We start from the raw sequence: 13,627 nt of genomic DNA on the forward strand, positions 1-13,627 counted from the left end.
ATAGCCCCCTTCTTCTCCCAATCCAAGGTGACTGGCTGCAGCAGGAGCCTCCCTCTCTGCCTGTCTATAGCAAGACACTAAGATTAGTAAGACCCCCTCCTCCTTGACACAAGAGATTGTGGGCCGCTGCTACTGTACAGTAAATACAGAATAAGAAGCAGATAGGTCATAGATTTATCTATTGTGACAAAGACAACATTTTGGCCAGTGGGGGCGCTGTTATTTGGGCACCTTTCTGTATGCATAGTACTGCATAGTATAATGACCTACACCACTCAAGGACGGCTGCAGCAGAAGCCACACAGAGGGTCCCATCTAACATAGGGCCCGTCGCCATTAATTCTTGTTGTTCACTGCAGTTTTTAGGTCATTTGTGATAGTTTTGCATCAACAGAGCTTGATGACAAGTAAATTCCTAACAAGGCACACGCCTGACCTGTTGTGATGTGATCAGCGTCTCACCCGTTGTGCATACGCAGCTCTCCATCAGGCCTTGCACACATATGGCTGTACATGGAGAGCTGTGGATCCTGCGTCCAGATCATATTTCCACAACAGCCAGAACATTGAATTCTCCACAACCTTGAACATGAATGACTGGATGACAATCGACTCATTGATGTTCACGGGAAGAAGGGGATTAACCCAGAAAGTGACTTTTCTGTCCCCCCTGAGCATTGTCCTCTAACTACAGCGGGAAGAAACATATCAGCTGTCAGACTGACAACAGCCGCATGTAGCAGGAGGGAGTCAAGACGTCACATGGCCGGCATCCCCCATATACAGCAGGGAGTCAGGTTGTCACATGGCCGGCATCCCCCATATACAGCAAGGAGTCAAGACGTCATATGGCCGGCATCCCCGTATACAGCAAGGAGTCAGGTTGTCACATGGCCGGCATCCCCCATATACAGCAAGGAGTCAAGACGTCATATGGCCAGCATCCCCTATATACAACAAGGAGTCAAGACGTCATATGGCCGACATCCCCGTATACAGCAAGGAGTCAGATAGTCACATGGCCGGCATCCCCCATATACAGCAAGGAGTCAAGACGTCATATGGCTGGCATCCCCGTATACAGCAAGGAGTCAGGTAGTCACATGACCGGCATCCCCCGTATACAGCAGGGAGTCAGGTAGTCATATGGCCGGCATCCCCCATATACAGCAGGGAGTCAGGTAGTCATATGGCCAGCATCTCCCCCGTATACAGGAGGTCTCTAACAAGCCTTGTCCAGTAAATACGGCAGTTCATTGTGTCACTTCTTACAGGAACCGAGAGGTCGACAAGAGGAGGAGATACACTTCACCAGCTTACACCATTATGGACATCCATGGCTGGCCTACAGTGTTCTGGTGACATTTATGGCCAGCTCACACTTTTATTGGGGCATCTGTGGTCGGCCTATAATGTTATCAGAGAACCCGTAGCAAGCTTGTACAGTTATTGGGGCATTTATGATAGGCTACATTGCTAATGGGCCATCTGTGCTGGCCTAAACCATTCTTGGGGCATCTTTGGCCTACTGGTACTGTTATTGGGATGTCTGTGGCTGGCCTGTACTGTTATTGGAAGGTCTGTATCCGGCCTGTACTGTTATTGGGATGTCTGTGGTGGCCTGTACTGTTATTGGGGCATCTGTGGCAGCCTGCACTGTTATTGGGGCATCTGTGGCGGCCTGTACTGTTATTGGAAGGTCTGTGTCCGGCCTGTACTGTTATTAGGACGTCTGTGGCGGCCGGTACTGTTATTGGGACGTCTGTGGCGGCCTGTACTGTTATTGGGACGTCTGTGGCAGCCTGTACTGTTATTGGGGCATCTGTGGCGGCCTGTAGTGTTATTGGGATGTCTGTGGCGGCCTGTACTGTTATTGGGGCATCTGTGGCGGCCTGTACTGTTATTGGGGCATCTGTGGCGGCCTGTACTGTTATTGGAAGGTCTGTGTCCAGCCTGTACTGTTATTGGGACGTCTGTGGCGGCCTGTACTGTTATTGGGACGTCTGTGGCGGCCTGTACTGTTATTGGGACGTCTGTGGCAGCCTGTACTGTTATTGGGGCATCTGTGGCGGCCTGTAGTGTTATTGGGATGTCTGTGGCGGCCTGTAGTGTTATTGGGATGACTGTGGCGGCCTGTATTGTTATTGGGACGACTATGGCGGCCTGTAGTGTTATTGGGATGTCTGTGGGGCCTGTAGTGTTATTGGGATGTCTGTGGCGGCCTGTAGTGTTATTGGGACATCTGTGGCGGCCTGTACTGTTATTGGGATGACTGTGGTGGCCTGTACTGTTATTAGGAATCTCGGCGGCCTGTAGTGTTATTGGGACGTCTGTGGTGGCCTGTACTGTTATTGGGGCATCTGTGGCGGCCTGTAGTGTTATTGTGATGTCTGTGGTGGCCTGTAGTGTTATTGGGATGACTGTGGTGGCCTGTATTGTTATTGGGACTATGGCAGCCTGTAGTGTTATTGGGATGTCTGTGGCGGCCTGTACTGTTATTGGGACGACTGTGGTGGCCTGTACTGTTATTGGGGCATCTGTGGCGACCTGTAGTGTTATTGGGGCATCTGTGGCGGCCTGTAGTGTTATCGGGACACAAGCGTCGCAGATGTGTTTATTCCGTATCCAACAGCATATAAAGTTTCCAAATGAAGCAACTATGAATAAGCAGACAACTTCAGGGTATCTCATTTTATTGTCAGTGTTGTTCACATTGAGCAGTAGACGCAGCGTCGCTGTGTATTTGTCAGCTCTTCAGGCGTTCGGCAGCAGTGCATACTTACGAATGAGTCTGCAGCAAGTCAACTGATGGGATCAACAAGGTGTGCAGAGACAAGTCCACTGACCGCTCGCTGGCACTCAGGGCCAAAGTCTTGCTATGGACTGCGTGTAGGTTTCCAAGTACATGTGATTTTGTATAGAAGTCATATTGAACCCTGGGGCTCCATATTCCAGAGCTCTGCATAGACTGCCACCTGCAGGTTACAGATAAGTCCCACGCCAACATGGAGGAGTCAAGGAAGGATACCCACCAATACCAGAACAGATCTGGAATCTGGAGCTGCCAGGAGAGCCACCTCACCCTTGGTATGGAGGATAAGAATCTCTGGTAATGACAGAAAATCCAGGCTCGCTACCTGTATGAATATATTGCAGATCACTTGCCGGCATGGTATGACCAGTCCTTAGTATGAGTGACCTGAGGGTGAAGGTGACCTGAGCAGCTATATCTAGGATGACATTACAAGCAGGGGGTCCGTGCCCCAGTAACAGATGCCTGAGTGCTGCACTAAACTCTGCTCCTCCAGACGGATGCTGCTTGGAATGAACCTCATGGACCTGTCACTGACAACCTAACATGAGAAACCAAATCTTCTGTGGCAAGAGACACATCTTTTTGGCACTTTTTCTTGGCCTGGGGTGGGGGATGTGACTATAGCTTTATAGTGAGGATAATTATCAACCGCACTGAACCTCCATTTTATTGGCGTGGTGTCACGTGGCCCTCAGGACCACTGGCAGGAACAGTCTGTTGGCTCCTGAATGGAATAATTGACCCAGGTAGAATTTCCGCTGCAATATAACTGCACGACTCGCCTCTGCAGCCCCAGCTCGCGGCAGCACTTACAGAACCGCGCATACGTGTTGATGTTGTAGTTGTAGATACTTGCAGATGGACACTTCCCGTCACAGGACACTATGTTCACCTGCAGCGATAGGGAGGATATTTGGTCACCGTTTTATCAATGGGTTCGGATAAATAAACAAATCTGCTCCCTATTGTCAAAAACCTCCTATTTATAGTCACCTTAAGGTGACCAGCAAATAAACTCTGCTTTGGTCTGTAAGGTTGTCAGAACTTAAAGGTGCAGACCCAACCAAAGAAGAACAGGCGGGTATTTGAGCCTTGCTGGAGCTCCGTCTTGTGCCTGTGATTGTCTGGAGCACTTGGGCTCCTTCTCTGCTGAGAGAAGACTTGTTTCCTACTGATCTCCTGGTTCTGACTCCTGGCTTATTCTTCTGCTTTACTCCCTTGGCTTCTGACTTGGATTTGGCTTTTACTCCTTGGATTCAACTTTGGCTTGGACTTTGACTCTCTGCTGATACTCATGACTCTCCTGCTACTCCCTTTGTCCTCCTATTGGTAACTGGTTTTGTTATTCTTCCTTCTAGAGCACCTGTTGTCTTATACTCCTTGGCTTCATGACCTGGATCCTGAGATGTCAAGTCTACCCTGCCTTGCAGCGGGCTCTAGTAAAACCATTGGGGGAGGGGGTCTTAGATTCCACACTACAAAATAGTGTTGGGTAATAGGTAGTTGTTTACTTGCAAAATAGTAACCTAATCTGTTTTTGGGACATTTCAGGGAATACTTCTTCCTGGGAGTTGTAAACTTGCAACTCCTAACATGTTGGATATTTCCTGTAGCAAGGGTCACACTCATATCTTGGAAATTCTGCCGAAATTTATGTAAAACCTTCACATCTAAATTGTGTAACAAACATTGTAGGAAGGCTGAAAACTGTGGCTGCTAAATGGTGGATGGTTACAGATTGTAGAGCACCACTAACATGAGTGCAACTACACAGAGCACCAATAACATGAGTGCAACTACACAGAGTAGAGCCACTTACCGGAGTGTTACTTCTGCAGTCATTCTTCCTGATTGTCATCCGCACGGTGACTCTCTTACAAAACTTTCCATCTTCCTTGCCTAGAAACAATAAAAGTAAATCTTTGGGGTTTTTTCTGGTTTTGTGCTGTGGACCGGTCATTGCAATGTCGGTACGTTATATTAGACATCATCTTGGCTCCACTATGATGAAAGCACCGCTCTCATCCTTAAGATCCTTACAGCTCTAAAGAGGTCCTGGATGCAGGACCATGGCGGCACTGTGTGTACTCGGGAGACTTATTATATTCTATACTTGTGGTCTCCTACCTTTAGCTTTCCCAGCAAGATCAGTCAGAGACCACCGCTGTATGCAAAGACGGCACAGATGAGACAATGTCTGAAGAAGGTGGTCACAACTACTGTGCCCGGATCAGACTGTAAGAGCCGTCAAATATTCTGTACTTACATGTTTTACAGCATCCGTCTAAGAACGACACAACATATCCTCCCATCTGGAAGAAATGGAGGCAAATTAGAAGAGGTGAAAAGGCCCTGAGACTAGAGACTACATCATCTACAGCAGCGGGGTGCGCCTTCTTATCTGACCAGTGACATAAATGTCAAGTTGAAGTTTGCTACATGTGTAGATGGTTAAAGCAGGAAAATGCAACACATGAGCCATACAATGAGCCGCAAGTCATTAAAAGGAAACTATCATTAATATTAGCAAGCAACTGATACTAAACTCTGGGGGGAGGGCATGTTAATAGTGGATGACCCCCCCATCCCCTTTATATTCACCGCGATGATCCTGCCACAAAGTAAATGATCATAAGACCAGAGGGAAATGATCACAGCCCACCCTCGGCACAGTGACCCAAAATGGGTGAGGAAAGGCCGCTGTACACTAAACCACATAATGAGCGAGCATGGAGAATCGATGCACGCATCTGAAATCCAGTCACTCTTCTAAGGTTCACATTACTTACGATAGTTTCCATTTAATGTGCCACTGGGGGGGCAGAGCAGAAAAACATGATCTTCTCTACTGCAGCTGTGCGGTCAGGGGAGAGCTGGCAGCTGGGCTTAATACTCCAGGACTCGGGTACAGAGCCTTGGCCTCCTTCATGGTGCAGCCCCTGGTCCTTATCCTATGGAGGTCTGGCCGAAGTTCAGTAAGTGCCTACGGTCTTATATTTGTAGTACAGATCCAGTCCAGGTTCAGTTCCGTGGTCAAAAGCCACCGCCTCTACCCTGATTTTACTTCCATGTTATTGCATGGGAATCCTTCTTACTTAAAGCAGAAATGCACCCAACCCACTCCAAGCAGAATAGCAGAGGCGAGACTGCACCACCTACTAAAGGTTCAGGCTGTCTTGTCTCCAGCAGCAGTGCTACAGGCGTTAGTATAAGAGGCCACTAGATCTACAGCAAGCAGCACATTAGGGAGCAGACACTGACCTTGATGCACTCTGTCTCATTAAATGGGGGGCAGCTGATGGCGGATGTGACTAACACTGGTCCTACGGGTGTGTCTGTACAGTCATATCTGACACACTTAGAAATCCAGGTAGAACCGGGCTATAGTGGAAAAAACAGGATGCACAAAATGTAAACAAGAAAGAAGACAACAAGAAAGACAACCACCAGTTCCTTACCAAACTCTTACAGAAGTTCTTATCTCTGAGAGCACGGCAGGGTGCGACAGAAATACTGGGCCGAGGATACAATGTGCTCAATGGTTACTAGTCATAGGTGAAAGAACAGCCATAGTTCTTCTAGGGATCCACTAGATTTAGAGCATTGAAAAAGAAAACCGAAGGAGTCGAGAGAGAAGACCAGAGAGGCATCAAGAGATGAGCTAGTGGAGTCAAGAAGCATTGAGATAGGAGACCATGGAGGCAAGAAACATCAAGAGAGAAGACCATAGAGACATCAAGAGATGAGCCTGTGCAGTCAAGAAGCATCGAGATAGGAGACCATGGAGGCAAGAAACATCAAGAGAGAATACTATACAGGCATCAAGAGATGAACTAGTGGAGTCAAGGAGCATTGAGATAGGAGACCTTGGAGGCAAGAAACATCAAGAGAGAAGACCATGGAGGCATCAAGAGATGAGCCAGTGGAGTCAAGAAGCATCGAGATAGGAGACCATGGAGGCAAGAAACATCAAGAGAGAAGACCATGGAGGCAAGAGACATCACATGAAGAGAGAAGACCATACAGGTAAAAGACATTAAGAGAGAAGACCACAGAGGCAAGAAGCAACAAGAGATTAAACACAGAAGAAAGAGAATTCAAACAAGAAGAAAACAGATGCAAGAGACATCAAAGGAGAAGAACATGGAGGCAAGAGACATCACGAGAAAAGACCACAAAGGTAAGATAAATCAAAAGAGAACACAATAGAGGCAAGAAACACCAATAGAGAAGTCCCCAGAAACAAGAGACATTAAAAGGGAAGGACACAGAGTCAAGATAAATTAAGAGGAGAGGGACATCAACAAAGAAGAAAACAGGAACACGAGATGGTGAGAATATCATATGGATCAGAAAAATCAGGAGAGGACCAGAGATGAAAAATTAATTGAAAGAAAACACCAGATGCCAGAGACATCAAGAAAGAAGAACCCAGAAAGAGGAGACATCAGGAGGAAAGAAAATAGGGAGGAGATAAATCAGGAGAGAATACAAGAGAGGAAAGACACCAAGAGACACAAGAGTGATGACCCAACCATAGCCCTAATGGATGTCCGAGGGGAAACTACAACTAGAATTCTAGATAGATAGAATAATGAATGCTAGTGGAAGAGGACACACAATGAGATGGGGCCGAGTTCTTGGAGTTCTAGAGGGAGAAGACACAGAAATAAGAATGATACAAATTTCCGACCAGACTTTGGCATATATGTGTAAAATGTAAACTCTTAAGGAGATCTTGGCTAATCTTGGTACAATGTGGAGCGTCTGTGGCACATCTTCTCCAAGATTAAATTATTCCGACTAGCTAGACATGTAGGTGTGGCCTCTCAGGGAGGTGGGCGTGGTTTAAACGCATCAAGATGTGGCAAAAAAAGAAAACAATTGTCATAATACTCTGGCTTAAAGTCAAACAACTAAAAGGTGGTGTAAACGTAGACTAGACAGTGTAATGATGCTCCAGATCTGGCAGATAAATCTGGTCTAGATTCACACTCTCTAACAATTGGTACATCTCGGCCACTGTGTTATGTGTTGTTAGTTGAGTCACAAGCAAACAAGTTCTAAAAGTAGCAGACATGTAAGAACACAAGTTGTAGAAGAAGGGGAAAATACCTCAAAACACGTTCGAGAAGCAGCAGACATACAAGAGAACAAAATCTAGAGGCAGCAGAAATACAAGAGGACACATTCTAGACGTGGCAGACATAAAAAAGAACAAATCCTACAAGCAGTAGCCATCCTAGAGGACAAGATCTACAGACAGAAGACATACAAGTTCTAGAAGCAGGGGAAAACAAGAAAACAGGTTCGAAAGGCAGAGGACATCTAAGAGAACAAATTCTAGAGGTAGAGGACATACACGATAAATTGTAGAGGAAGAGAAAATATGAGAGAGCAAGTTCCAGAGGCGTAGAAAATCCAAGAGATCAAGTTCTAGAAGTGGGGAAAACACAAGAGAACAAGTTCTAGAAGCGGGGAAAAATATATATATATGAGAACAAGTTCTAGAAGCGGAGAAAATACAAAAGAACAAGTTCTGGAAGCGGAGAAAATACAGGAGAACAAGTTCTAGAAGCAGAGAAAATACAAGAGAACAAGTTCTAGAAGCGGAGAAAATACAGGAGAACAAGTTGTAGAAGAGGAGAAAATACAAGAGAACAAGTTCTAGAAGCAGAGAAAATACAAGAGATCAAGTTCTAAAGACAACAAGGAGTTTAACTTTGTAATATCTTCAAACTTCAAGTTATATGTGGTGTTCTCTACCTCTCTCTTGCTTTAGGGTGGTTGTGAACAAGACTGTGGGGTCCACTATGGATGTTCACTCCCATTGTGGTTGTGCCTACAGTTCATTGACTTCCATGCTTAGAATATCTAACACCTTTATATAAGAGACATGTAGAGCCTGACCCAGGGGGCCGTAGGATGACCAAAGAAGACTGCAAGGGAGTCGAGTGTCTATTAAGTTTCCACACTTCCCCTTGGCCTCTGCTTATTATGCTCTGGGGTCTGAAAAGACTAAAACGTATAATTGCGATTATTGGGGTGTGAACCTCAAAAGTATCAGGTTCAGTTGAACCCAAAAACTTTTGGAAAATTCATAGTAAATCTGGCTCACTCATCTCCAAAGAAGACACATTTAGTAGCACCCACTGCTCATATCTCACTGATCTCATCTCACAGCCATGACATTCGACCTACAAATGACAAGACTACAATTCTAGAGTGTTCTGGACAGATGAGACTCCGGGTGTCATTTCTAACTCAGTACAGAATTGGATGCCTTGTAGCCTTCCTCGTCTTCTCATTGGCACTCTGGACTCTCCCTAGACTCTTCGTGGCCCTGTATTACATTGACAAATTTTATTTTTGGCTCCTGGGTTGGGTCAGATGTACTCATATGACTTATGATGTCACAAACATTTCCGTATAGTGGGATGAGTTACATAGAGACCAGACTATGGATCAAGGACGATGGGTGTTGGTATTGTAACTTTGTAGCTGATCCTGTTACATAGCGTCACCTCCTATTAGTTCTGAACCTGAAGTATAACCTATGCAGTGGTATCACCCTACCACAGGGGGGCGCTCTCTTCTGTTGTAATGATTAGTAGAAGACCAAGAAGTGCCTGGGATCTCAGAGGAGGAAGTTAGGCCGCTGTGATCTAACTAGTCAGAGCTACAAGTCACCATTGGGTCAGTAGACCAATAGGGTACCCGGCCAACGCTATGAAAGTGTTATGGTGCTGTAGAAGAAATACAGAAGACATGGACCCAGATGCAGGATGAGTAATATCAGGGTAATTGACTTTATGTATACTTGCAAGAGGATTGAAGGGTTTACACATCAGCTGAAGGACCAACTAAATGGTCTAACAAAGATCTACCTTGATCAGCCGTAACATCAAACCCCTCCTGTCCGATTTTGTGTAGCTTCCCTTATCGACCCCTCCAGGTCTGGACCCCACTAGACTTCAGCAAGCTGTGATGTCCTGTGTGTACAGACACCTTTCTATCCAATGGTATCACAGTCGCACTTCTAAGCCTTGGGGTCCATGATCGGTCACTTGTTGGAACACATTTGGTAGTTGCTGACCAGTACATACTGGGATTGGCCACTCTGGAATTGCTGTACCACATACTGCCTGATCCTCTCTGTATACTAGTGCACATATCAGGGAAGGTGCAGGGTATATCCGCTCTTCTTTCAAGGTCCCAGAAGAGAAAAGAGTAACACAGCCTAACCCCTGCACATGGGTTGGTATGGTCCACACTGTACTCACCACATGAGTGAGAACTGTACCATTCAGCAAGGTCTGGACACATGACACATTCCTACAGCGCCCGCAGCATCGTGTTACATCTTGTGGCGGCTCATACAGCTGATTCTGAGATAGAAACAGACAAGAATGATCTTCCATTACTGACTCTCAGACCCTGGCATCCCACGCCCGTCATATCCCCCAGGTTGTATTACACAACCACATAACAGCCCCCAGGCCTTGCCAACCACATAACAGCCCCCAGGCCTTGCTGACGACTAGTCAGAAAGTCATGTTCAGATTACAGCTTGGGAACCAGGAACTATGTTATAGCTTCTGTCTATATGTAGTATATACGCCATATGCTCCAGCGTATCAGCGTACAGCCTATATGCACCACTGTCTGTGTACAGTCTATGCGCTGCATGCTTCACTGTTTATATACAGTATATATACTATTTTAGTGCAGTACATACACTATATGTTCCACTGTCTGTGTACAGTGCATACTCTGTGTACTCCGCTGTCTATGTACAGTACATATTCTGTATGCTCCACTGTCTATAAACAGTCTATATGTTCCACTGTCTGTGTACAGTATATACACTATATGCTCTACTGTCTGTGTACAGTACATATTCTGTATGTTCCACTATCTGTGTACAGTACATATTCTGTAAGTTCAACTATCTGTGTACAGTACATATTCTGTATGCTCCACTGTCTGTGTACAGTATATACACTGTATGCTCCACTGTCTGTGTACAGTACATACTCTGTATGTTCCACTGTCTTGATACAGTGTATACGCTGTGTGCTCCACTGGCTATGTACAGTAAATACACTGTAGGCTCCACTGTCTATATACAGTATATACGCTGTATGCTCCACTGTCTATGTACATCATATACACTGTTTGCTCCACTTACAGCTTCACACTTGGCAGCGCAGTTGAGGGAGGAGACGTTAATCTGGTGATATTTAGTGATGGGGTCAATGGCGGACGTACAGTGTGAAGAGTGACAAATCCCCTCAGATGTGTGTTGTACCACGGTCTGCCCCGGGCGCAGGACGCCATAATCTTTACTCACACACACCATGTCTTTCACTGCAAGATGAACAGATAAGAGGTTAGGACGGCAACCCTGCTGCATCGGTTCTGGTGCTTTACCAAAGGATTGACCCCACCCGTCTGACTTCCATCCTCCTTACCGTGATCTGCCCCCCTGTAAGGTGGTGGAACCAACCTTACAATGTGCATTCCCCTTTAATTGCTAAGTCAGATGGTTTTGTGAGCAATTTGGTTGGGAAGGCTCCTACTCCCTCTGAGACATTATTACAGCGGTGTAATGTATCTGCAGTATGACCTGGCATTGGTCTTGTTACGTTGTGGAGGAGCAGCCATGAGACTACGGAGATACTATTTGTATTAGAAATAATATTTACTTAGTCTTTAGTTGAGAACATTAGAGTTAGATACAACATAGTTTAGTAGATGATCTGCTCCACAAAAAACCCTGTTGTCGGTGGTAAACCTGCAGAGAGGGAGACTCCTTCTCCTCCACCCAGTAATTTCTTGGGGTGGCCTTGACAGGTCGCACAGGAAGTGTCAACGAGAAGCAAACTCTATACATCTACACTTTAACAGTCAACAACATGTATGGCGGATTTACAGTCTCTGGTCTAGTAAAACTAATCCAACTGCTCTATTGCCACAAGGAAGAATACATTCACAAGTGCAATGTCCAGAGACGGCTCCATACTGGGGGGACCTGGCGCAGACCTCATATATAATCCCAATATGTGACATATAACGAGGCTTCCTGCTCGCCGCCTTAATCTTACCACATTTATACAGCGTGCAGTTACATGGGTTAGCTACAGGGTTCACAAATTCTTCATCAACTTCTAATTTTTCTCCCTGAGAGAAGATTAAAAAAAAAAGACAAATGTCAGAAAAAACAGCGGCTCCTATACAAGGACACCACTACTTACCAAAAACTAACAGGAGGAGAAGAAAAACAAGCAAAACTCACCACCTTACACTCCGGCTTCTGAACCTTCTCACAGGAACATTCTGCAGGGATGAAGAGGAAAGATTACAGTACTAGTTATGGCCACAAGAGGCAGTATTATAGTAGTTACAGTCATGTAGATAGGAGTAGTATTATAGTAGTTATAGTCATGTAGATAGGAGGCAGTATTATAGTAGCTATAGTTTTGTACATAGGAGTATTATTATAGTAGTTATATTCTTGTACATAGGAGGTAGTATTACAGTAGTTATATTCTTGTACATAGGAGCAGTATTATAGTAGTTATATTCTTGTACATAGGAGTAGTATTATAGTAGTTATATTCTTGTACATAGGAGCAGTATTATAGTAGTTATATTCTTCTATATATGAGTATTATAGTAGTTATATTCTTGTACATAGGAGCAGTATTATAGTAGTTACATTATTGTACATAGGAGGTTGTATTATAGTAGTTATATTCTTGTACATAGGAGCAGTATTATAGTAGTTATATTCTTGTACATAGGAGGTTGTATTATAGTAGTTATATTCTTGTACATAGGAGCAGTATTATAGTAGTTATATTCTTGTACATAGGAGTAGTATTATAGTAGTTATATTCTTGAACATAGGAGCAGTATTATAGTAGTTATATTCTTGTACATAGGAGCAGTATTATAGTAGTTATATTCTTGTATATAGGAGTATTATAGTAGTTATATTCTTGTACATAGGAGCAGTATTATAGTAGTTACATTCTTGTACATAGGAGGTTGTATTATAGTAGTTATATTCTTGTACATAGGAGCAGTATTATAGTAGTTATATTCTTGTACATAGGAGGTTGTATTATAGTAGTTATATTCTTGTACATAGGAGCAGTATTATAGTAGTTATATTCTTGTACATAGGAGTAGTATTATAGTAGTTATATTCTTGTACATAGGAGCAGTATTATAGTAGTTATATTCTTGTACATAGGAGGTAGTATTATAGTAGTTATAGTAGTTATATTCATGTACATAGGAGTAGTATTATAGTAGTTATATTCTTGTACATAGGAGTAGTATTATAGTAGTTATATTCTTGTACATAGGAGTATTATAGTAGTTATATTCTTGTACATAGGAGTAGTATTATAGTAGTTATATTCTTGTACATAGGAGTAGTATTATAGTAGTTATATTCTTGTACATAGGAGTAGTATTATAGTAGTTATATTCTTGTACATAGGAGGTTGTATTATAGTAGTTATATTCTCGTACGTAGGAGTAGTATTATAGTAGTTATATTCTTGTACATAGGAGGTTGTATTATAGTAGTTATATTCTTGTACATAGGAGCAGTATTATAGTAGTTATATTCTTGTACATAGGAGTAGTATTATAGTAGTTATATTCTTGTACATAGGAGCAGTATTATAGTAGTTATATTCTTGTATATAGGAGTATTATAGTAGTTATATTCTTGTACATAGGAGCAGTATTATAGTAGTTACATTATTGTACATAGGAGGTTGTATTATAGTAGTT

General features: G+C 43.9%; 1 protein-coding gene across 1 annotated transcript in view; it reads right to left on the minus strand.

The window, feature by feature from the left end:
• Window positions 1-2,686: 2,686 nt before the first annotated feature.
• The window catches only part of OTOG (otogelin), a 51,496-nt gene continuing 40,555 nt past the window's right edge, over window positions 2,687-13,627 (minus strand). The window contains exons 48-55 of the mRNA XM_075283351.1: window positions 12,114-12,154; window positions 11,923-11,998; window positions 11,007-11,185; window positions 10,099-10,203; window positions 6,077-6,196; window positions 5,082-5,127; window positions 4,635-4,714; window positions 2,687-3,707 (exon numbers count right to left, since the gene is read on the minus strand). Coding sequence (XP_075139452.1) covers window positions 3,507-3,707; window positions 4,635-4,714; window positions 5,082-5,127; window positions 6,077-6,196; window positions 10,099-10,203; window positions 11,007-11,185; window positions 11,923-11,998; window positions 12,114-12,154 — 848 coding nt within the window. The 3' untranslated portion in view covers window positions 2,687-3,506. The remainder of the gene's footprint in view (window positions 3,708-4,634; window positions 4,715-5,081; window positions 5,128-6,076; window positions 6,197-10,098; window positions 10,204-11,006; window positions 11,186-11,922; window positions 11,999-12,113; window positions 12,155-13,627) is intronic.

This window comes from Leptodactylus fuscus, chromosome 7, assembly GCF_031893055.1.
Source record: "Leptodactylus fuscus isolate aLepFus1 chromosome 7, aLepFus1.hap2, whole genome shotgun sequence".
Lineage (NCBI taxonomy): Eukaryota > Metazoa > Chordata > Amphibia > Anura > Leptodactylidae > Leptodactylus > Leptodactylus fuscus.